We start from the raw sequence: 23206 nt of genomic DNA, 5'->3' as shown, positions 1-23206 counted from the left end.
AAGTTGTTCTTCTCTATTGCTGTAGTCAAAACTGTGAATGATCGAATTGATCTGAAGTCAGAGTACTTGTTGGTGTTTTCACTCATGTCTCTCCAGGTACAATCTCATGCTTGTGGCAAACTAAAATGCAGGCCCTTCTGAGTTCACATTGAATCTACATTCTGAGTATTCTGGAAGGCTTTATTTATACATCCAGAGTTAGTTCCTTTGTGTCATTAAATAAATCAGAACAGAGAAAGTGATATATCAAGGCAAATTCAGCATACATTGGTGGATACATCAGAGATGTGGTTACAGAAAGATAGAAGCTTTTCTACAGGTCATCAGATGAAGTTCCTTGCTTTCAGGTTGGTGGAGTTAGTGGTCTGCTAAGCTGATAGCATTAAAAGGATTTTTTATCTATTGTCATAGGATGTTAGTTCTGACACAGTGGGCAAACAAGGCTACTTAGGGGCTAAAGATAGCCTGTGATAAGGTAAATAGCCTCTAAATCTACAACGTCCCAACTTCTCTATTGCATTGTAATTTTAATCAGCATTTATCTTTGCTGACACAGTTTCTTTCCAGAAATCATCATTCACAAAACCATAAGCAAAACTAACATAGAAGAAAAATCCACCTTATCTCATCTCTAAAATTATCAATTATCAATTGTGAATATTTGTGTATACCAAATGGTAGACTATATAAGTTAACAAGAGGGAGTATTATAATCTATACCAGAGTTCCTTAAATGTATATCTACTTTAATTCCTTGACTTCATGCATAAAATGTCTGAGTATGTTTTAAAGTATATCACATGTAGTTTTTGAACTAACAACAAACTATTATAAAACAACATGAATGTTCAGCAGTAGATATTTCTAATTAATTTATGCCATGTACAACTGATTGAAAATTGTATATTGCTTTAAAATCTTGTATATCAATGTTTATGAAATGTAGAAATGGGAACTGATTATTAGAAAATATAAATCAAAAACATGGTATAAATTGGTACAGTATTATGCAATATAATCCCAGCAGTGAAGAGACAAACCTAAGTACTATGAATTTGAGGTCAGACTGTGCTACATATCATGAATATAACAAGTGTCTCAAAAAAATACAACGAAACAATTAACCAATCAAAAAACAAACAAAACAAAACAAAAGAGCCTATGTATATAGCTGAGTGATAAAACATTTGCTGAGCGTGCTCAGTGTCTTAGATTTGACGTCTCAGTACCATGAATAAAACTTCTCTGGATGGGCCTGGAAGCTGTGACACGTGCCTTTAATCCCAGAGTTAGAGGCAGTTGAATCTTTGTGAGTTCAAGGCCAGCCTGGTTTACCAAGTGAGTTCCAGGTGTGGCTGTGGTGGCCCACACCTTTAATCCCAGCCCTCGGGAGGCAGAGGTAGGTGGATCTCTGTGAGTTTGATGCCAGCCTGGTCTACAAGAGTTAGTTCCAGGATAGGCTCCAAAGCTACAGAGAAACTCTGTCTCGAAAAACCGAAAAGAAAAAAGAAAGAATCAAACACCAAAAAAAACCAAAGTGAGTTCCAGGACCGCTAGAACAGTTACACAGAGAAAGCCTGTCTCAAAGAGTCAGAAAACAAACAAACAAACAAACAAAAAAAGCAAAAAAAAATAAAACAAACAAACAAAAAAAAAACTCCTCCATACAGAATGACATCAACATTCCCAGTAAACATTCACTATGAATGAAAAGTAAAAAGAATATACAGCAAGAGTTTCACAGCGGAGTGATTTTAAAGTGAGCGCTTTAAAGGAATCTTAAAATACATTTTAGCTATAATAAACATAATTCAAAAACAAGAAATGCGTTTTCTTTTCCAATAGTAACAAAAGGGAAAATTTCCAACAGCCTGCTAGAAAATTAAGAGTGGGGGAATGTCAGTCACTTCTCTCTACTACTGGTTTTCCTAAGGACACTGGTTTCACTTCCTCACAGGTATGTTCACCTTAGCTTTCAAATATTGATTATGTACATGATTTGCAGCATCTGTCATGATATGATGGTTCTTTCCTTTCGGTCAGCATCAGCTTTCATCATGCAGTTTCCTCTTTGCAGTTTCTGTAAGGAGGAGGGGCTGACAATCATGAGCTGGAGTAGCATTCAGAGGCTATTCAGTTCTGCCTTTTCTCTTGGACCTCTGAGAGGACCTGGCCGGGGAGGAAAGTTCAACTTGTCCCTCACTTGCAGGGCTTGGTTTACTTCATCAGAATCAAAGGTAACTGCTGCTTTTGTTTTATTTCTATCACATGATCTTTTGTACTCTAGAGAATTTCACATGGTTTGACTTGAGAGCGGGATTGATTGGGAAGCCCTATTGTCTGGGTTAGATCTGGTTGACTCTGGCGGTATGTGAAAACTGGAGTTCAGCACTAGTTATTTTCTTTCTGAATGAGAAGAGACTTCTGTGTGCTAAGAAAACAAGGTGGAGGGATCTATGGAGTTTATTACTCTTTAACTGCATCAAATATTTATATATTATTAATCTTGAAGAAGTCATAATAGGAGCCAGGTAAGATGGCTCCATGTGTAAAATACGCTACACATGCCTGACTGACTGACTGCCTGAGTTATATCCTTAAAACAAACATAAAAGTGGAGTGAGAGAATTGAATCCATTATGGACATTAACGACTACAGCATAATGACAAAATTTATTTTCACGTAGGCTTTTCCGGAAACATTATATACTGGAATATAACATGTGAAATTATTGTGTACATGAAATGATTTGATATTTAAACTCCAGGTTTTATCCTGCTACGCTTCTCTCTATTGGTGCAACACACCACCCTTCCAATGCCCCTTTCCACCTTCCTGGTTGCTGCAGTTTCTCCAGGTTTTGTAGCATGTCTGAAGACTTTCAGACAGGAGCCGCAGATAGGAAAGACCTTCTGGCCTTTGTTTTTCTGGATCTGGGTTACCCTGCTCAGTAGGATCATCTCTACTTTCTTGCATTTACCAGGTCTGATCCTGGAGATGAATGTGTAGACTGTGGCTGGGTGGAGAAGTTGGACAGTTCAGGTTTGGGCTTTAACACCCCCCCCCAAAAAAATATGTGTCTTGTAGCCCAAAATCTTAATCATCTTCAGGATTAATCTTTAAATACTGTTTTTAACGTGGTTTTTGGGAGACTCTGAGAATCATGTAGAATTTAAAAAACTGTAAGAACATCTTTATACTTGTGTGTTTATCAAAATATGTAACTAAATTTAAAGAAAAATTTAATATGTTTTTTTTAATTATTGGGTTTTTTTTTTATTTTGGATACCAATCAGTTTCCCCTCCTTCCTCTCCCCTTTCCCATCCTACCACCACATCCACTCCTCCTCCCTCTCCATTCAGAAAAGGACAGGCCTCCCATAGGCTTGCATAAAGCATGGCTCATCAGTTGAGGCTAGACCAGGTTACTCCCCTTATGTCTTTGAGAAATGGACTGGTAACCCAGCATGGGGAACAGATTACCAAAAGGGGGCTAAGTGCCAAGGAAAGGTCCTGAGTTTAAAGTCTAGGCTCACAGCTAAAAACAATTATTTATTCAGAAAGCTTTGACATTTTGTTCTTTGAATTGTTAGTGTTAAAGTTTTTCAATAATTTTTTCCAGTGGTACCAATTTTTCTTAACATTTCTATATTTGTTGAATATTTTGAACACATAGGCTGTGCCAATATTACAATAACTTATTAGTATATTTTAAACTTATTCTGTATTTTATGATAATAATTACTGTGACTAATAGCAATATAAATGACTTTAGTAGAAATCTTCAAAGCCTTCTCACCTCTAGTGGAATTTAAGGTTATGATGTTTGGATTGCTATAGAAGTTAATCAGATCCTATCCCTTCTTATCACTCTGCAAAGATCCAGGTTTCTTCCTAATGGTGGAAATTTTACCTTTTTCTTTAGAAATCACTCAAGGTTGAGTTTTAAAGCAAAGCATACTTTACTTACGATCAAGATGAGTGATGAAGCGATCACTTACACAACTGTGAGATTTGGTAAGTCTTCAGAATTGCGGACCAGAGAAAGGAAGGACGAGAGTCAAGAGCCGAGAGAAACTTTTCACAGAGGTAAATGTTTTAAACATTTAAATTCACTTGGATTTTATGCCTTGTAACTTTTGACATTTGAAAAACAATATCCTACTGGCTTCAACTGAAAACAGTTGAGCTACACAAGAGTAGAAGGGAGGTGAGTGGGAGTGGGAAAATCATCATGTACAAAACTGTTCAGAAATAAGTTAAAAAATTAAGTAGTCAATTTTAAAATTAAAAAGCAGATAGAGTGAAAAAATGCAACTCTACCTCTACTTCTAATTAGTTATTGGCGAAGTAGAACAATAGGAGTCTATAAGCAAATGTTCTTGAGAATCAAGTAGTGAGAAGTTAATACTTTCTGTCAAATTTGAAAAAAAAAATTAGGAGGATTTAATTTAGTTTAGTTAAGAAAAATTCTGAACCTTTTAAAAATAGCAGACAAATTGCAGTCTGAAGAAAACCAAATGATCTAGAGTAACAAATCTCAAAGAAATGAAAAACATACATTAGAAATGATACTTTCACTCTAGCATAAGGGGCTTTAACTGTCTGAAGTATTCCGAAGATCTAATGCAATGAAACAGCAACAATCGTCCATCAGATGAGAAAGTGTCTTGAGAAGAAGGCTGCAGAGGAAGAGGAGGATAGGAGAGGGTAGTAAGGATGGGGAGGACTAAATCATACTGCATTTAAAGAAATGTTGAAGAAAATTAAATTTATTAATAAAAAGCTGGAGTCTTTATTTTCTTTTGTTGTTGTTTTTCAAGACAGGGTTTTTCTGTAGTTCTGAAGCCTCCACTGGAACTCACTCCGTATACCAGGCTGGCCTCGAACTCACAGAGATCCACCTGCCTCTGTCTCCTGAGTGCTGGAATTAAAGACATGAGCCACCACTGCCCTGCTCTATTATTTTTATTATTTTTTTCTGTACACAGTCTGCTCACACAGTCACAAATTGACTCCAGCTGAGAGTCTTTACTTCTTTTACCAGGTGATAATCAGATGCATGGCTTTCATGTTTCAGATACACAAAACTATTCAGTATTGTCTGAAGAAGATTGGATTTAAGGAAAGAAAGAAGATAGTTAAATTTAGGCTCCTTTAAGAATGAGCCTGTGTACAGGTCAGCTACATTCTACCAAGATTCTCTACAGTTCTCAAGAACATCGACCCTTTTTCCTTTCTCCTCATCCTCAGTTATGCTCACTTGATGGACTGCACACTCCAGTTTGTGGTCTTCTATTTGGACTGTGTCTGTTTTTCCAGTGTTTTTGAAGGATGCACTTTTGATTCTGTAGAACTGGGGGAAGAGGGGCACATGTCTGCCATTCAGCTACTTCTAAGCTGAGACAGAGGACTGAGAATACAAATCTAAAGATGAAAAAAGTTTGAAATCCTGTGAAACTTTACAAATGAAACATCTCTACAGTAGGTAAATTTTAGGGAGAGATCTACAATTTAAAAAACACATGTTTAGTCAGATTGTAAGATGGACTTCTTTAAAATTTTTAGAGGCCATGTTATGCAAAATTATAATTAGCAAAAAGGAAGTGCTCTTTTCATGGTGATAAATTTCTTGCTTTGTTTTGTTCATTTAAGAGTGTTTAGTCCCCAGGTACCTCATGGCAATAACTCTGGGAATCCTTTGTTCCCTTCTGGTGGCCGTCGCAGTGTTGGTGGCATATGGTGAGTAACTGATAAATATCTTCTTTGCCTTTCTGCCTAAGTAATAACTTTAGACACTACTTACGCCGTTAACACTGTTCATTGTCCTGTCTATAATCGGGGATATGCCACATAGTTCTGGACTCTAGGTGTTTTCTTTCTGATGCTACACATCCTGTTCTCTTACATACCTATCCTATTAACTTTGTGTCTGTTAGGAGCTGCCTCATTTTGTCTCAGTTTTGGTCATATTCCTTTTGACGATGTGGTGGCAGTTTGCCTTCTGAGAACTTTGTGATAGTCAGTCTTCTGAACTCAGGTGATTGTGAATCTTCTGTAAATGTAAGCATTCTGTGAGATACAGATATGCAAAAGAAATGATGAGCATTTATTTATTTTACTCTGTGTATGTTAAGGATATTGTTAGATGAAAATACCTCCTTTGTACAGAGACATTAAAGCCTGAACGTTTTTGGATTTTGTCAAATGTTTAGAGAAACTAAATCTAAGTCTGGGCTAAAACACAACTACATATATGGATATTATGGTTTCCAAAGCCTCCAGTCAAAATTGTATTATTTCTTAATGTTTATTCATTCACATTTTCATGCTGTATTAAGTGTCCACTGAATATTTACTTAGTTATTTATTTGTAAGTTTTATGGTGTTAAAATGTGAATTAATTGGTAGGTATAGTACTTCCATTACAGTTTCCTTCAACTGTACCTATCATTTACTTTATATTGAAATTGCTGTTAAAATTCTATCTACTGACATAGAGAAATTGATATTTCAATTTCTATAATCAATTGATACTTTAATTTCTAAACTTTAAGTACAAATTAAAGAAATGACATATGTTGGTATAAAATTGAAATTTTTTCCCTAATCTTAGATTTTAATACTTATTTCATATAATCATTTTTTGATTTTATGTCTGCTATTAATTTTAGTTTTTCAGTATAGTAGAAACAACCATGGACTGCAGAAAACTCTAAACAACTTCACTCAACAGTATTACACCCTGCAAAGTAACAACTTCTTAATGAAAGAAATGCTGAGAAATAAGTCTAGAGAGCTTGATGACTTCAAACGTCAGAAGGAACTTGACTCCTCCAACAGAGAAAAGAACAGATGCTGTGGGGAAACTAAAGTTTTCGACTGCATACAGCTCAGAGGTATGTACTGTACTTTAATAGAAAGTGTTGACTATTTTATTATGAAAGTGCTAATGATATCTTTAAAATTGCTACATTATTAAATATATGTCAGGAAAATTAAAGTCCAAAAAACTTTGAAGTATTTCAGACCCATGAAAATATTTTGTGCCATTAATTTTTTAAAAAATATCTATAAATGGCATTTTAACACTGTAATTCCGGTACTTAGGAGGTTGAGGAAAGAAGATTGTAAATTTGAGAACAATCTATGCAGCCCAACAAATTCTTGGCCAGCCTGGAATGATACCTCTTTATAGGAAAACAAAGATTAAAGTTAAAAGTTCGTTAATAGAACATGGCCAGCCCCATACCCTCAATAAACAAAACAGTTGGACTGAGGTGTTGTTACACAAACTGCACACATTTCATTGTTTTCCACCTGACATGTTTGGGTATTTGCTTGTACCACTGAATGAAATCAACATAATCAGAACAGACTATCACCTTCACAAGCTTTCTCATATGTCTCATATCTCTTAAAATAAGAGCATTGATAATAGAACACAGCACAACTCTAAATATACAGTATGTCTGAACCAGTGTGGGCACAGGGCATTAATATTAATCTAGAATACTGTCAAGTTTGCAACAGCCTTTGAACAGGCAGTGTTTGTTCTCCACCCTCAAGCTCCTTACTACACAGCTCTGTTTCTTAGACTTGGACTGTGTTAGAACCTTCATCTGAGTTGAGTCATAAAGTTTTGTCCTTGGTCATCTGAGTTGAGTCATTAAGTTTTGTCCTTGGTCTGGCTTGTTTCATTTTGCACACCATGCTTAAGTTCATCAATGTTTGTCACGGTGGTCCTCGTTTCTATTGGTGATGTTGAGGTGTTGAGGCTCATTCTGTAGCCAAGGTTGTCTTAGAATCTACTTTATAGACAAGGCTAGTATGGAAGTTATCACTACTTGGCCTATTCTGGCCTCAAACTGCTGGCAACCCTCCTATCTCACTCTCTGGAGTGCTCAGGTCATGGGCAAAAGCCATCATGCCCAGCAGATTTACTTCTCTTTAAAGGATAAACAGTATTCCTTTTTGTGTATCTGCTATATTTTTTGTACTGATTTATCCACAATGGACACATCAGCTATTTCCAAATCTCTACTGTTATGAATAGCATAGAGCATGTGTGTACAGGAGTCTCTCTGCATCCTAGAATCTCAATTTCTGAGATCTGTGATAATTTTCTTAGTTATAGAGGCTTAATAAATGCATTTCTCTAATAACATCATGCCAGAAATTAAGAAGTTTAATTACCTTCTTTCTTGTAGGCAAATATGTAGACGGATACTGGTTCTGCTCTGGCATAAAATGTTATTTCATCATGGACAAACAAGACTGGAGTGGATGTAAACGGACCTGCCAGGACTGTAGCTTGTCCCTTTTGAAGATAGACGATGACGATGAACTGGTACTGTAGACTCTTCCATGCTTTTCTATTCTCTGGGAGTGTGTCTCTAACCCTTGAGTAGTGGCATACCAAGTGCACGCATGGTTTTGAAAGTAAAACCTTCAAGATTGTATATTGTTTGCCAGTAATGTGTGAAAAACTGCAGTAAAAGTCTCCCCAGAAACTCAATCCTGCTCCTGGTTTAGTGTCAGGACACAGCATCTTTGACAAAGAGACTCGATATTGAGAGACAACCGCGTCTTTGCAATCTCCTCCCTTTCTCAAGAATCTGCAAGAAAATTTCTCAGAAAACCATGTTTTCCCTGAATAAGTCTAACCCTTTGGTATAGAATATCCAGTGACTGATTCCCTTATTTCCAGAGACAGTTACACCATTACCTGGAACTTAGTGCTTGCTCCTTGGAGTCCAGAAGTGTCTGTAGTGAGCAGTTAGATGACAATAGAGAAATTAACTGACTTCTGGACCTGTAGAGGGCTGGTTTTGAACTGCATAGAAACTCTGTGCAAGGGAGACATAGCATTCTTGCCGATAGGCTTGGCAAACCAAGTTGGGAGGAGGCAAACCTCTCCCATCAGTAGAGTGCCTTGCCAATGATCAGTCCTTGAGAGCACAGATGTGCACTATAGTTCAAAGGCTCTGCTTAGGTTGTGGTTTGTCTTCTGATGAGGTGTTTTTATATATTAGATTACAACAAGATTTATTCCCATAACACCGAGCTTTTTGATTAGATTAGCTAGGGCACAAAGCCCTCGAAATTAGTTGCAACTAAGTGATTATTCTATGAAACTATTTTCATATATTATGGGAACCTAGTTTGAATCATGATTTTAGTATTATAAAAAGAACACTGGTTTTGCATTAAAATATGCAATTGTATCTCCTACTCTGCATCCCCTGTGTCCTGATTTTTGTGGACCTACCCAGGGTCATCCATAAGCGAGGAGGTTGGGGAAGGTTCCCCAAAATGGGTCCATTTTCAAAATGGAAATTATATAAGATTCACGTAATATTGCTTTTAACTAGATAGTCCCATTGTGATTTTCATTGAATCTGGCCATAATATTTACTTCATAAAATTCTCCTATTTCAAAAATGATATCTATCTCTGAAAATGTGTATTTAAAAGAACAAAATGATCAAGGACCTGATATTTTCTGTTTATATTTATTACTAAAGAAATGTATCCAAATACAAAGAGGATATTTTTCTGGAGAAACAGTTGCAGGATCAGCTTGAAACCTTTGCAATTTATTTACAAGTTTGAATAATTACAGTACAAAATGTGTTTCAATTTAATGTAATTGCATAATTTTCCGTTTGACATAGAAAATGTAGATAATCTAAAAATATTATGCCAATATATTTAGTAATTTTAGTAATCATTCCATTGGGATGTCACATATAAAGTACATTAAATGTTTCCAAATATCTTCCTCTTTCTTCTTCAAATTCTTCCTCAGTAATGGCTTTGTCACTGAAGCATGGATTTTAATGCACAGATTTTCACACAGAATATTTCAACTTTAGAAAATTTATTTTTTACTTTATTTCCTGTTTGCTCTTTTTCCTCCTCCCTCTCCTCCAAACCTCTCCTGGCATTTCCTCATGACTCCTACCTCCAATCCTTTACCACTCCATTTCTGTTCAGCAAAAAGTAGCCTTCCCATGGAATCAACAAAAAACAAATTGTCATACCAAATTGCAGTAAGAACAAACAACCCTGTCCCCTCTGTATTAAGACTGGTAAATGTGAACCAATATAAAGAATAGAGTCTCAAAGCCCAACAACAGAGTTAGAGACAGCCTGTGCTCCCACAGTTAGATGTCCCACAAGAAGACCAAGCTACACAACTGCGCCATATGAAGAGTCCAGTAAGTCTTATGCAGGCTTCCTTGTTGTCTCTTCAGACACAGGGAGCTTTCATTGGTATGGGGTTGTTGATTCTGTAACTTCTCTTCTGAAGTCCTTGATCCCTTTGATTCCTCTCTCCCCCTCTCATTATCAGGAGCTTGGTCTAAAGTTTGGCTGAGGGTCTCAGTCTCTATTTCCATCAGTTGCTGGATGAAGCCTTTTTGAAGACAATTGGGCTAGGAATCAATCTTTGAGTATTGTAAATATTATTAGGCATCATTTCATTGACATTTTTTTCTTCAGTTGTCTGATTCTATCCTAGGTCTCTGGGGTCCTGGTGGTCCAGCAAGTGGATCCTGGTACTCCAGGTAATTTAGGATTTTAGAGTGGACCAGCTTTAGCCACTCCTATAAATTCTAGGCCACCCTTATACAAACATGTCTCATTGGCAGAACTGACTATAGTTAAAGGTGCATTTGAATACTTTCATAATTTCAGAATTACATATGAAGCTGGTATGCCATGTTCATTTAGGGGTCTGAATAAGGGAGATTGTGAATTCAAGCACAGCCTTGGCTCCACAGTGAGACTTTCTCTAAGAAACACAGTCACAAATCATTTCATGAATCCAGTATCTTTAGATACCTGATTTCTTTTTAAAATAAATAGTGGAATTGATTATTTTTGATACAAATTAGCCACTAGTGAGAAATTACTTTAAAAATGAACTTTGATAGATTGGAGTAAAGGACAACAGAGAACTGACATAAAAATAGCTAAGATGTGTTATGTTGTTCTTTCTCTGAAACAGAATGAAATACTATCATAAGATTTGTCTTTTCCTTTATAGAAGTTCCTTCAGGTCAAAGTGAATTCAAACAATTACTGGATTGGATTATCGTATGATACAGGAAAAAGCAAATGGCAATGGATTGACAATGGCCCATCTAACCTGTGAGTTTCCTGAACACTCACACACTAATAGTGGTACATGAATTGCGAGGATTGCATGTGATTTGTGTTACTTTTATTAGTTAATGAGTAACGATATTTTGGTCAATGGCTTAGCAGAGTAAAGCCATGTGGCAAATCTGAACAGTTAGAGAGAGATGCCATGTAGCTGCTGAAGGAGTAACATATTGTACCAGTAACCCACAGACTTGTAGCAATACACAGACTAATAGAAATGCATTAATTTAATAGTGTTAAGTAGTGAGAATTCTAAGATATTACCAAACAGTATTACAATTAATATAGTTTCTAAATGATTGTGTCTGGGCAGCTGAAAAATGGAAGCACAGTCCCTGTTTAATATAGATATGAATAATTTGCATTGCTATGAATCTTGGTTTATTGATATAAAGGTAAGGTCAATTTTGTTGTATATATATATATATATGTATTTCTGATCTTCATTAAGTTATTGGGTTTGTGTAGCTCATTTAAAAATGTAATGTATAATTAAGAAATATAAGTTAATAGATAATCATCTATAATAGTCAAGCTTGTAGTCATGTTAGTTAGGATTTCTAGAAGTACAGAATGTATTTCAGATGGATAGGCATTCTTCAAACCTTGCAAGGACTACAGAATATGAAAGACATGATATGACTGGATCATGCTGACAGATACAATGAGCACGAATATTTAAAACTTTCACTTGACTTTTTTGTAGTTAATGTATAAAATTGTTTCAAATGCCTGCTAAAACTTCAGCTGTAGCAGGATCTGCAGGCCACTTCCCACTGCCCAGCTCCCGGCCATGGGCTAACTTTAACCAAAATAATTACACTTGAACTGTATTCATTTAAACACTGCCTGGCTCATTAGTTTCAGCCTCTTACTGGCTAATTCTCACATCTTGCTTTAACCCATATTTTGTAATCTGTGTAGCACCACGAGGTGGTGGCTTATTGGGAAAGATCTTAGCCTGCATCCATCTTGAAGAAGAGAGCTATATTGTCTACCTCCTTGCCTTCTTCCTACCAGCATTCTGTTCTGTTTACTCTGCCTCCCTAATTTTCTGTCCTATCAAAGGGCCAAGGCAGTTTCTTTATTAATCAATGACAGCAACACATAGACCGATGACCCTCCTTCATCACTCAGCCTGAGTAGGAATCTGATTTCTGCAGGTTTTTTACAGGATTCTATAATTAATTTCTTTTTGACTTCTGGTTTTACTACATAACCCAGGTTGAACTGGAACTCACAGTCTTTCCATTTTAGCACATTTACTAATTAATATGTTTTCTAATTTTTTAATATTTTTTTATTTTGCAGCATTTAATATTTTCTTCTTTATGGACTCTAATCTATTATCCTGCAGAAATCAGGGTCCTATACTTGCAGAGAATTCAGTGGATGACTATGCTTCAGTGAAGGCCTGTTAACTGTGAAGTGGTGGGAGGTGGGGGGAAAAGAAAGGAAAAACAGCCCAAAACATTAGTTACAAACCCTCATCTGGGACTGTACTACAAATATCCTTTTTTCCCTAAGGCACAAGCAAATGAGGAATTGTTCCATGAGCTACACACTATTGTTTCTACATAGCCATTAACTGACAAAATGTAAGTGGGAAAGCAGATTTAGCATAAAATAATTACTTGGAAATATTGAAAAACAGGTTTGGCCATGACCAAAAGCTGTGAGCGTGGGATAAGAGAAATTTTGGTATGACCAAGAGACCATTTCTTATTAATGGGCTTAGATATAAAACATTTTAGTGAGGAAATTATAAGCAATAGTTTCCACATTCTTCATATAGAATAGTAGAGTAATGTTGACCAAGGTTTCTGCCCCACCCTGTCCCACAATCATTCAGTCCCAAAGAAATCACACAGAGATCTACATTAATTATCAACTGATTGGTCTATTACCTCAGGCCTCTTATTAAATCTTATAACTTATATTAGCCCATAATTCTTGTCTGTGTTAGCCACACGGCCTGGTACCTTTTTCAGCCAGGCTGTCACATCTTACTTCCTCTGCCTATGGATGATGACTGCAGACTGGCTCTCTCCTATTCCTAGAATCCTTGGTGCACCACCTCTGCTTCCTGCCTGGTCTCCCCACCTATACTTCCTGCCTGACTACTAGTCAAACTGAATTCATTTAAAATACAAGAGACAGGGTACAGATCATTTTCCCACATAGTAATAGCTCCCATAATAGCTTCATATATGTACTTCATATAGAATTTTCAAAACCATGATATTTTATGACTGCTCAAAATTAAAAAATTGCGCATTGTTTTTGTTCTTTAGTGACTCGAAAATAGCAAATTTCAATCTTAAACCTGGAAGATGTGCATTTTTATCTAGAACAAGACTGGATGATACTAAGTGTGAAGATTCTTACCCCTGTATCTGTGAGATGAGAATGGATAAATTCCCCAATTCACCCTCCAGAAAGAGGTAAAGTTAAAATGGGAAGTGTTGATTTTTATTTGCTTCCTGTAATAATCTGTGATTCCTTATGAAAAAGTGTTTTGATTCCAGGATTTTGTCCTCTGTGCAAATGGAGAGATGTGGTGGAAGAGGTTGAAAACATTCTTCTGAATCTGTTTTGACAGAGCAGAGGCCACCTTTCTTCCTGGAGGACTAAACATCTTCTTAGATACATGGACACCCCATTACACCAAGCCCCTGAAGAATCTACACTTTTTATTTTCTTACATACCCATAGGACTAAATACAGATCTCTAACAAATAGTCTGAGTTTTATTATCAATAGCATAAGTCATCTTGATTGAAAGTGCAATTAAGAACTGCAATATAGTTTTGGGATTCAATTTCTTTGTTGTTAGTTGATCTCTGTTCTGTTTTGTGTATTTTATTTCATGTAAAATGTTTATTCATTGGTATAAACATTTCTTTTGGCCATCAAATATAAGGTCAAATTTGGTGAACATTTACAAGGATAGTTCAAGGAACTGCTGACTATATTTTATCTAAGACATCAGTTGTTCTACCCACTCTTCTTTAATCCATCTATCATTTGTTGAGGTTTTATTGGATGGTGGTAATAATTGAAGATGGCTAGACGTAGTGGCTTACACATGTAATCTTAGCAATTAGGAGGTTAAGACATGATTGCTGGGGGCCAAAATGAATACAGTGAGAGCCTATGTCATAGAACCAAACAAACTAAATAAAATTGAGTCCCAAATGTTCCTAAATATGTTCAAGGGACAATTTATCTCATACAACCATATCCAAATGATCACACTCAGGACATATAACATTGATGCAGTAATTTATTCTTATCAAGGATCTGCGTACTCATTCACTGATTGTATAATGTCACTCTGGGTATTTCCTCTATGTTCAGGTTCACAAGCATTCAGTGCTGATGTCATTTTGTTGTAATATGAGCGGCGGGGCTGCATCCCCAGCACCCTGGCCGCCTGCTAGCTTATGCCTTGAAATAATTACACAGACACTGTATTCTTTTAAACACTGCTTGGTCCATTTCTAGCTAGCCTCTTCTAGGCTAATTATCAGATATTAATTTAGCCCATTTCTATTCATCTGTGTAGCACCGCTAGGTGTGCTTACCAGAAGATTCTAGCCTACATCCATCCTGGGTTGGTGCTTCATCGCGTGAGCCTCTGAGAGCAGAGCTATCCCTGCAACTGCCCGGGAGAGGGAAGCATGGCGTATCTGAGCTCACTTCCTCTTCCTCCTAGCATTCTGTTCTGTTTACTCCTCCCACCTATGTTTTAACCTATCAGGGCCAAGCAGTTTCTTTATTGCTTAACCAATGAAATCAACAGATTGATATATGACACTCCCACATCATCATTTTAGTGTCCTTTAGTCTTGAAAAGTTTTGTTTGTTTTGTTTGATATAATTAAAAATTAAACTGCAGAATGAATGGTATTTCTATTAGATAGATGCCAAAATGCACCACTGAGGATATTTGGGTATTTTATTTATAGGAAACTTACCATTCATGAAGAGTTTTGGCCACTACCTGTGAAATTGTTAGTGCTACCACATTAAAGACTATGTTGTGGTATAAAGGAGTTATTCAACAGACTAAAACTGTATCATATATTTTCAACGATTCCATTCTTAAAATGAACTGATACTGTACATTATTTTTTCTAAGCACTAAGACATCATTAGTTCTGTATACAGTCACTTTTAATATTGTTGAGATAGTTTGCATGCTTTTTTAAAATCAAATTCAAATTCAATTTCAGTGTGTATTACATGTTTATGGAATCTCTAAATATAGACCAGGTACATCCCAGGTACCCAGAGCCTGTGGGTGACCAAGAGCCACCATATTAAATAAACAGCTCTGAGTGATAGTCAACTCAGTTTATGCCTACACTTAATTTACGTAGATTACAATTGTGGCAACGTGTTCTATAAACATCTCATGGAGGCCTATACTTTCTTTTCTTCTGTATCTCAGCCTGTAACTATTTTTTTATAACTCTACCTTTAAAACCAAGTCTTACATGCAATCTTATATAATTTTTTGAGATAGAGTCTTTCTATATAGCTCTGGATATCCTGGAACTCACTGTGGATTCCGGGTTGGCTTCAGAGTAATAGAGATCTATCTGCCTATACCTCCCTAATGCTGTAATTAAAGGGGTTAGCCACGCCCAGCCATAAATCATATTTTTTTTATCATGATTAGATTACACATATTGTGTATGAGCACAGTTTCCTTCTTAAAGTTATCATCTATTCATGTTCTGAATTGCTTGCAAGTTCCTTAACAGTCTCCTTCTTCAAAATGATTAAATCTTGTCTCACTGGAAGAAAGGGAAACGCAAACTGTAGAAGTTGATGATATTAATGTTCAGATAGTTCAACACATATCCCTGGCCAGGCTAGGCTACACCTTAGAGAAAGATTACGGTAACAGACAACATCCCTTGACAAGATGCAACCACAATATATAGGTAGAATTTGGACTGTGAGAAAATGAGTTCTACATAAAATGAAGAAAGGAGGGAATGGAAAAAAAATCCTTTTTAAAAATATTCAGACAGGAAGTACAGGCTGGAAAATTAGAACAGGAGAATTCTGGGAGGGAGGAAGTCCATTCCTCACCAGTTCTATCCAGACAGCAAAGAAGGAAGATTTGATTACCTTGATGGAAGTGGTACCAAGCCAATGGCTAACATAGATAAGAATAATGGGTTAACATAAATTATAAGAGTTAATAAGAAGCGTGAGCTAATGGGCCAATCAGTTTGTCATTAATATAGAGCTCTGTGTGATTTCTGTGGGGCTAAATGGTTCTGGGACCTGATGGGAGGACAGAAACCAGACAGGACAGAAACCTCAGGCAACAGTTACCTGCCCCCTGTGTGTGGCCTCTTGTACTATATATGCCAATGTAGAGCATGCCTCAGGCCTCTTTTTTCCAGCTGCAGGATCCAGTTTCTGATCTCCATTCAAGCAAAGGATTCTGATTTGTGAGTCTACCCCTAAATAAATAACCATATATTTCTCAATTCTGAGTTAGTATGGGATTTTTTTTTAAGCATCCATCTTCATTTGGCCATCACATGGATTCAGACTTCATGCCTATCAGGTGGACAGCCTAATAGCCTAGCTGGTCCATGGCCCAGACAGTCTCCCTACATCTCTGTTTGGCTTTCTTTTACTTAAGATGTTTTTTGTAGAGCCCCACCACAGCAGAGTGTACTGCATGTGAAGCTTGGAAATTTCCCAAGTTCGCGCATGACTGCCATGTTCCCTGGTGTGGTTCCTTGCCACATGGCAAAATGGAAAGGTCTTGTTACTGCTCCCTGCCTGTGGGTTCTGGTTTTCTAGCTTTGTGTATGGAATTGACTTAATTGCTTTTAATTTGTCAAGCAAAACATATTTCTCAGTATTTGACCAGTACCAAGGAAGAAAACTAAAGTGGCTCGGAAACTGAAGCAGCCCAAGACCCTTTCTGTCATCATTGGTTGCATTTCTTCTAGTAAAATCTCTGCAACCACAACATATGCTGATCAATAAAGATTACAGTTTATCAAATCACACAACAGGTAATTAATAAATCAATATGTCAGACTACATTAATATTGAAACTTTTAGTAACCTTTTTGCTAATACAATGGATTGTATTATGTGAAGCATATTTGGTTAAGGTGATAATTCAATTTGTTGGGAATTGGGACTCAATTTTCTTCTCTATTTCTATCATTAAGAAAGAATATGGCACTTTTAACAATGATACAGTCTTTAGATACAAACAATGAACAGCTAGTTGACAGGATTAATACCATTGAAAATCAAAAGTTAGTAGACAAAATTAATACTATTAAAAAGATAACATTAATTTGACGAACAAAATTGAATCCATATCTAAGAGTACTAAAAAGTTATCTGAAAGAATTAATACTGTTGAATTTGACAGTCAAAATTTGTTAAGAAGTTATGATAAATTAGCAGATAAACAATCTCTCCAGGCTGACAATCTGCACACTATTCAAATAATGTCCAAAAATGAGATGTTATATTTAAAGGAGAAACTTCAAACCTTGGAATCACATGTGCAGAATGAGGACCAGAGGCTAGGACCAGAGAAATTACTAGAAATATGTACAGGCCAGGAAATTCAGGCTTTACAAAAGACAATAGGAAAAAGATTTAAAATAATTGAGGAAATTATTGGAGCTGATGAACAGGGAAAAAGGCACAAGGACAGAATTTAACATCGGCAGAAGCTTTCAGAATGGTGGCTTATCAGGAAGGATCTTAACCTGTGTCCATCTTGGAGAGGAGAGCTATGGTGTCTTCTCTCTTCCCTTCTTCCCAGCATTTGGTTTGGTCTACACCACCTATCTAAATTCTGTCCTATCAGGCCAAGCAGTTTTCTTTATTAAATAACCAATGAATGCAACAGATAGACAGATGACCCTCCTCCATCACAGTATGTGAGCATTTTTATCAGGAATATGAATAGTAGTCAGTATTATTTGCATATTAAACTGTTAGAAACCTGTGTCTTCATTTATAATGTGTGAGAGTTACTTTGAGGAACTAAGGTGGAGGTTGAACCACAGATCCCTTTGATTGTTTAAATAGCTGAATTTCTACTTACTGGATAACTAGCCAGTATAAAACATCTCATCAAAATAAAAACTACACAAAGTGAAAGAATGATGTGAGGGCTTGAACCAGTGGTTTACACTGTAACCTCAGAACTTACAAATTGGAGGGAGGAGAATCAGAATGCTGGGCCTGTCTCAGCTACATAGTCAGTTCTGGGCCACCCTGAACTATATCAGACCATGTATCAAGAAAAAAAAATGTAACAAAAAAATGCTTTGAGAAGGATGAGCTGAGCTTTCAGACTCCACAACGGGAGTTGTGGAGTTGGAGAACTCTTTAGAGTTTCTTCTCTGAGAGGACAGAGACAAAAAGCTTATGTATGGATATTATTCCCCAATAGGAAAGGGTCCAGATATTCGTCTTAAAATTTGGGGGTGGGCTTTTTTTTTTTTTTTTACTATCACTGAAGTCCCAAAACATCCTTTCTCATTTCTTTGTCCTCAGTGCTTCTGGCTCAGCAAGACACACTAGCACTATGCCAAAGCACTGTATTGGTAGGCATGATAAGGCAGAATATTAGAAGAGTTCTGATTGTAAATGCCATAATATGTTGGGTGGATATGGGCACAGGAAATCTCAAAATAGAGCTTTTTTTCTTATTTTCTTTTCTTGCTTTAAGACCTGTGAAGCTTGACCTCTGAAGAGAAGTTCCATGAGATGGGATTTTAACTAAGAATGGCAGTTCCTCCTGGTGAAGTGTTGCAAACCAAACTTCTCAGCGGGCAGTTAGCTGTTCCAAAAAAACCTGCTCTGCATGGGCAGGAAAAGGATCTTGCAGATGTGAAATGATAAAGTCACTGCTGAGGGCTGAGGGTGTGACCAGAGGTTAGAAGGTGTGATGGCACTGATGTACACAGCTTCCTCGTAATGTCTCACCACAAGTGAGAGGTACATGATGTGACCTCCCAAATAAAAGTGGTTTATGCAGCAATGAATCAGAAATATCAATAAATGCTGGAATATATATTCATGTCTATCTATATGTGGTTTTGCACAAAAGTGAAATCAGAGAAAATAATTAAAGAAAATGAAAAATATTTTTTTTTAATTTTTCACATTTCTCTGTTGTTAGCTGGTTGTAATTCAGTTCCATACTTCTTTTCGTTTGCTGTCCTTTGCTCATAGAACTGCAGTGTGAGTGTCAATTAAATCGTTATGAAAAGACTTGATCTTTAACATAATCATCTTCATTTGAAGACTTTCTTTATCAGAAACTCAGAGCTTCATAATAAACAGAAAATAAAATTTGCAGCTGCTGCTCTATTTGGTATTTCAGTTATTGGTATGATTTTGTCTCCATTATGTATTTAGTTTCTGTTCACATTATTGTCCTTATTTGTCAAGCACACTGTTGACACCATATCTGTTGTCCGCTGTCACAGACAGGATGGAAAGGATGTTGAGCGTGTATCAGAGTCTTGAAGAGAGAGGAGACAAACAACACTAACACATGTGATCTGCACTTGCTCAGTGTTGCTCCTGAGGACCACAACTTCTCATCAAGGATGGAAATCAGAAAAATGCCTCAACAGCATTAAGCTTTCTGTGAAGAGTTTGATGTCAATTCCAAGATCTGAGATCATCAGTTGTATTTTTCTCACTGTTGTGAATTTCTCAGATCCTTGGTTTCACCTATAGTCTCTATTCCAGAACAAAACAAAACACCTGTGCTGCCAGCATCTTAGGTTATTTTTCTGTTATGATAAAACCTAGACAAGCCAGCATAGGGAATGCAGTGTTTATTTTCACTCACAGTTCAAGTTTATAGTCCTTTATGGTAAAGAAGACACTGTAACTGGAGCTTGAGGCAGCTATTCACATTTCATCATAGCAAGAAACAGAGAGCAATTAATGAGCATTTGTACTCAGCTTATTCTCTTCTTTTATATAGTCTGGGATCCCAGTGTAGGAAAATGACATCAGGTACAATGGATGGATCTTCCCACCTCCATTACCTAGCAAATATAACCCTTCACAGACTTGTTCAGAGCTAAATCTAGCCAAGATAATCTCTGGAAGATGTGCCCAAGTCTTATCTCTGCTTGATCTTTCAAGTCCACGATAATAACCACCATTCCCAATTTGATATGATACAATAGAGAATCTATGTCATTGTGTGTGCTGGTTCAATACAGTTGCTGTAACAGAGCAACAGGCTGAGTAAGTTACAATAAAAAGAAGTTTGTTTTAGTGCACATTTCTTAAGGTTGGACATCTCATCATCAGGTGTCATCATTTGGATAAGGTCTACCATTTGCCAACCCACGGCACAAAGTGAAAGGTGATACTTACATACAGGCATTGCAGAACAATGAACTGGACTGATGGGCTTGCCTTATGACACCTGCAGTCAGAGAGGAGGGATGTGTTACAGATAAAGTTTCATTTAAGAGCTCTAGGTGTTATGAAACTCAATATGTAGTAGACCAAGCTGTCCTTGCTCTTCTGAATATTCTCCTGCCTCTGTTTCTTCGGATTGCATCAGTGTGTTGCCATGCCTTGTCACATGTAAGTTTTTTTATATATGCCATAATGAAGCCATCATATGTAATATACACATATCACACACACACACACACACACACACACACACACACACACACACACACAATATAAACTGCTCCAGTAATGTATATCTATAACAGAACTGAGAAGGAGAACACAGGAGAAATTTGCATTTCAATCCAGCCTGGGCTGCATAATGAGTTTCAGGACACTATTCATAATACAACATGACCTTGTATGAAACCAAACCCAAAAACCAAAACAGAAAGCAATCAACCAAACAAACAAATGAGTAAGCCCTCAAAAGTTGAGCATGTAGTTCATGGTCCATATCTTGTTGGGCACATGCAAGAGCTTGGCTTTGATAGCCAAGGCTCATGAAAATGATAGCAATGAAACCACCTAATGTGGAAAGACATCAACTTTCATTGTAAACATAACATGTGGATTAAAGGGTAGATCAGTAAACACCAAAAAATCACACTGAAAATGTGATTATCTTATGGCATTCCTAATATATATTAACTTTCAATAGACACAATTAAAAAGCAAAAGTAATATTTCCTCTGAAAGATTAATAAATAATTATCTAAGACAAATTCCTGAAAATTATTAAAATTTGGAACTGAAGAGCTTGCTCACTCCATTTATTTTATACACCCTCATAGTTTTATATAGCTGTTTCAGTCATCTCTTCTAAGCAATTACTTCTTTTAATTAAACTATATCTTAGCTAAAGATATTGGCAGTGTTTTCTCAAAATGTTTTTACGTTTATCCTTTCAGTCACTAAATACTGATTACAAACATGATTCTGCTGCATATGAAGTAGAGAACATTTCATATGCAGGAACGCATAGCTCATGTTTCCTATCTGTTAGTATCAGCTCTCAACATACAATTTCCTCTTTTTGCTTTGGTCAAGAGGAGGGGCATAACTTTAAGAATAAAAGTATGCAGAAAGGATGTTCTTCTGTGTTTCCTTGGGAGCCTCTGAGAGAATACAGAGTTAGAAAGGACAACTTGTTCATCATCATCATTTCCTTCTGCCTGCATCACCATCAGGCTGGAGTACAGGTAACTCTTACTTTTATTCCTTCAGATATCCCTATCATAGTTTCATACTTATTCCAGAGAAATGCCATTCTGTTAGAAATGCCCTGCATGACAGTGACAGAAAGAGGAAAGATAATTGATCATGTTAAAACTACATTGTCTTCCTGTGAACGTTGGAGTTAAGCTTCAATAAAGGAATTTTCTTTTATTGTGCTATGCTTTTGTCATGTGTGATGTAAAGAGAGTAATTAGTAGAATTACATTGTGATTAGTTCTACTGGTTTACATAGATTCTTCTGCACTTTGTACAATTTTATAATTGGAAACCATTTCATTTTCTGAGAATTAAGGAATTTGTAAATGAGTTTAGAAATTTTTATCAACGAAAGTGTGCTAGATATACTAGAAATAAATAGAGTCCATAAACCATTTTTAATATTAATTAATTTCCTAAGAACAAATAATTTATGAGCATTTATGATGTTTACTGACAAATTTTCATTCTTTCTATTTTTTGAGACAGAATTCTTCTGCAGTTCTATCTCTTTGAAAATTTGATATCTACGTGTTCTGGCCTCAGAGATCCTCTTGCCTCAGATTCTCAAGTACTGGGACAAAAGGCAGGTACCCCTGTTGAAAAATTATAATATTCTTTGTGGAATGTTCATTTCCATGGAATCATTGGCAATATTGAATACAGGTGTTTTGGCTTTTTCTCTGGACAGTTTAATTATCACATTTGGGATCTGAAATTTTAATTTCTTATACTATTCCTTTCATATAAGCTTTTGGACATTCTTTCTGGTATGCACTTTGTAAGTGTGGTCAAAAGAAGACAAGATCATTTTATATCCATGTGAGTATCACAACATTTACAAAAGCTTTAAAAGCAAAGAGATTTGGCTTTAAGCAAGTTTTCAGTTTTTATGTGTTGATGATAATTTTAAAATATGTCAGTTACTTAGCTGGCACCAATTTTGTCTAACATTCTTATGGCCATGTTACTACCCAGTCTTTATTTGGAAATTTCAGGTATTTTCCCATACCTCCTAGCAATCATTGATGTGACCACTAGTTCAAAAGTTTTATCTTATATCGGGGAAGGCAGCCGCCTTCCAAAATCTTTATAGCATTATAACCCTTAAAGGAGTTAAAAAAAAAAAACAAAACCTTCCACCCTACCCAAGCATAAAATTCTGGAATGCTTTAAATTTGGACATTTTAATTTGTTTTTACTTACACATCATCCCAAGAAAAGGTTTTAATATAAACCTTCATTGTTTCCTTTCAAGATGAGAAATCAGCAGGAGATATATTCAAACTCGAGAGTTTTTGAATCTACTTCAGAATC

The 23206-nt window shown here is 36.3% G+C and overlaps 1 protein-coding gene across 1 annotated transcript; it reads left to right on the top strand.

Annotated features, from left to right (window-relative positions):
• The first annotated feature begins 3978 nt into the window (after window positions 1-3978).
• On the top strand, window positions 3979-22985 carry LOC121436451 (killer cell lectin-like receptor 5). Its single transcript, XM_041636376.1, has 8 exons — window positions 3979-4090; window positions 5657-5743; window positions 6676-6900; window positions 8212-8351; window positions 11055-11158; window positions 13468-13617; window positions 22379-22479; window positions 22888-22985. The coding sequence occupies exons 1-8, from the start codon at window positions 3979-3981 to the stop codon at window positions 22983-22985; spliced, it is 1017 nt and encodes a 338-aa protein (XP_041492310.1).
• Window positions 22986-23206: the final 221 nt, after the last annotated feature.

This window comes from Microtus oregoni, unplaced genomic scaffold (assembly GCF_018167655.1).
Source record: "Microtus oregoni isolate MIOR12 unplaced genomic scaffold, Mior012 000002F_ref0000024, whole genome shotgun sequence".
Taxonomy (NCBI): Eukaryota; Metazoa; Chordata; class Mammalia; order Rodentia; family Cricetidae; genus Microtus; species Microtus oregoni.
This window is presented reverse-complemented; position numbering and strand designations above follow the sequence as displayed.

Coding starts and splice junctions, on each gene's coding strand:
- LOC121436451 (XM_041636376.1), top strand. CDS start 3,979: ATGAGTGATGAAGCGATCACTTACACAACTGTGAGATTTGGTAAGTCT. Junction 4,091..5,656: donor GAGAGAAACTTTTCACAGAG/GTAAATGTTTTA, acceptor TGTTCATTTAAG/AGTGTTTAGTCCCCAGGTAC. Junction 8,352..11,054: donor TAGACGATGACGATGAACTG/GTACTGTAGACT, acceptor TTTCCTTTATAG/AAGTTCCTTCAGGTCAAAGT.